The sequence below is a fragment of the Parus major genome, chromosome 23, assembly GCF_001522545.3.
Source record: "Parus major isolate Abel chromosome 23, Parus_major1.1, whole genome shotgun sequence".
NCBI classification, from domain to species: Eukaryota; Metazoa; Chordata; class Aves; order Passeriformes; family Paridae; genus Parus; species Parus major.
In genome coordinates this window covers 327,854-330,080 of record NC_031791.1, presented here as the reverse complement: position 1 = coordinate 330,080, position 2,227 = coordinate 327,854, and the positions used below count along the sequence as shown (strand labels likewise).

Here is a 2,227-nt window from a genome sequence, read left to right as displayed (position 1 = left end):
GACCAGCACAGGTGACCAGCACAGGGTGACCAGCACAGGCCCAGCACAGGGGGACCAGCACAGGTGGCCAGCACAGGGTGACCAGCACAGACCCAGCACAGGCCCAGCACAGGTGGCCAGCACAGGGGGACCAGCACAGGGGGACCAGCACAGGTGACCAGCACAGGTGGCCAGCACAGGTGACCAGCACAGGGGGACCAGCACAGGGGGACCAGCACAGGCCCAGCACAGGTGGCCAGCCCAGGGGGACCAGCACAGGTGACCAGCACAGGGGGACCAGCACAGACCCAGCAGAGGGTGACCAGCACAGGTGACCAGCACAGGCCCAGCACAGGTGGCCAGCCCAGGGCAGCACCCACCTGACTCGGTCGTAGGGCGCTCCGTAGGAGTAGTGCTGCCGCTGCCCCATGGCCATGTTGCCCATGCCGGGGCCGGCGGCGCGGTTGTAAGGGTCACCCATGCCACTGTTGGGGCCCTGCCCTGAGGACATGAAGGGATCGCTTCCTGGAGCTGCAACAGACAGAGAACCACTCAACACAGCCCCTCTGCCTTGGCAAGAGGCCGCTGAGGCTCGGGGTGGGCTGCAGCACGTTCCAGCACTCAGCCAGGCAGGGCTGAGGGCTCCAGGAGAGGATGATCCCTCACCTTTCCTCATACTGCTGTAAGGATCTTTATTTGGCTCGTAAGACATGCGACCCATCATGTCAGAGGTATTCATGCTGGGCTGGTACCCTGGATTTGGAGTCATGGAGTTCCGTTTCTGGAACGTGGGATCACTGCCGTCTGCAAAGGCGTCCTGAAGGCCCACGGAGTTACTCCTGTTCCAAAAAATCCCCGCAAAAACCACATTGCAGAGGTCCTCAGCTCCCTCTCGGGTGCTGCCATCCCCTCCAAGGGCCACAGTCAAGAGAAACTGCCCTTCCACAGCTCTGTCCTCAGACCCAGCCCGACATTAAAGAATATTCACACACAGTGATGCTGTCAGCCATGAAGGGAGGAGGAAAGCGATGAAGTCCCACCAAAACAGGTCCCCAAGGCCCCAACATCTGCAGCAATGACCCAGAGGTGACCCCACCCCAGCAGGGGTTCCATCCATACCTGATGCCTGGCAAAGGGGGCATCTGACTGTGTGGCGTCGATGCTGGAGTTGGTGGCTTCAGGTCTCCTCCCTCTGCCATGGAGCTGCTGGTGGACTGAGGTGTCTGGGGGCCCTGCATGGAGCCTGAACCCGCTGCAAGAGGAGCAATGTGGGGTGAGCAGCTTTGCACCCCATGGATGCAACCCTGAACCTGCCAGAACATCAGCCTCGAGAACAGAGAGTGCTTTGAGAAAGAGACAGATGAAATATGGCCAGAAAAGCATGAGGAGCTCAAGAGCTCAAGGACAGGCTGGGCCAGGCTCCCCCAGAAGAAGCTGAGGATGAGAGGTTGCTCATCTTCTCCACACCGTGGCCCCATGTGGTGCTCCCCAAGTTATCCTGTCAGAGGCTGAAGCTCTGTGGCACCACGTGGCAGGGATTTGTGGCTTCCTGCCAAGTGACAATCCTGGTGTCACATCCCCCCAGGGCGCTTGAACCTTGTCCTGGGAGTCTCCCCAGTGATGGAAACCTCGGCTGAAGCCACCAAGTAACTCTGAACGAGGCTCCTCTGCCTGCTCTGCCCTTCCAGAGCAGCCAGTTCACCAGTGAAGCACCACTCCCAAGGATTCCTGGAACAGGGAATGCCAGAGATGCCGGATCTTTCACTGGAAGACAGAACCCGTCCAGCAGGTTCCCTGCAAGTCCCAGCCTCGGAGCTTTCTGCTCCACTGAGCTTTGAGCAAACCCCGTGTGTGATCCAGCTGTGCTGGAGCTGCAGCAGCTCTCCCCCAGCCCGGGATCGCTGTGACAGCCCCAGCTCAGGTTCAGCCGCTCCTCGCAGCTGGCAGGAGCTGAACTCTTAATTAATGTTTCCATTAGTTCCGTCCCCAGCACCCGATATCCCTCAGCTCCAGTCCTGCTGCTTGATGAGTCATTTCAGCTATTCATTAAAATCCTCCGAGGTCACGTCCAGGCCATGTTTGTTTACACCCCACCTTCCTGGCACCCTGTGCTCTGCTCTGCTCTCCCTCCTGGCCTGGGCAGCTCTGGGAGCTCCTGGGACTTTCATTCACAGCCCGGCCCTGGCAGCCCAGCCCCGCTGCTTCCCCCAGGAATTCTGCTCTGGCACTGCTGGCACGGCAGGAACAG

At 60.0% G+C, this 2,227-nt stretch overlaps 1 protein-coding gene across 2 annotated transcripts in view; it reads right to left on the bottom strand.

The window, feature by feature from the left end:
- ARID1A (AT-rich interaction domain 1A) overlaps nucleotides 1-2,227 on the bottom strand; it is a 33,527-nt gene that overhangs the window by 7,003 nt on the left and 24,297 nt on the right. For both annotated transcript variants that reach the window (XM_033519624.1, XM_033519623.1), the window contains exons 12-14: nucleotides 1,099-1,231; nucleotides 646-818; nucleotides 360-510 (exon numbers count right to left, since the gene is read on the bottom strand). In XM_033519624.1, coding sequence (XP_033375515.1) covers nucleotides 360-510; nucleotides 646-818; nucleotides 1,099-1,231 — 457 coding nt within the window. The remainder of the gene's footprint in view (nucleotides 1-359; nucleotides 511-645; nucleotides 819-1,098; nucleotides 1,232-2,227) is intronic.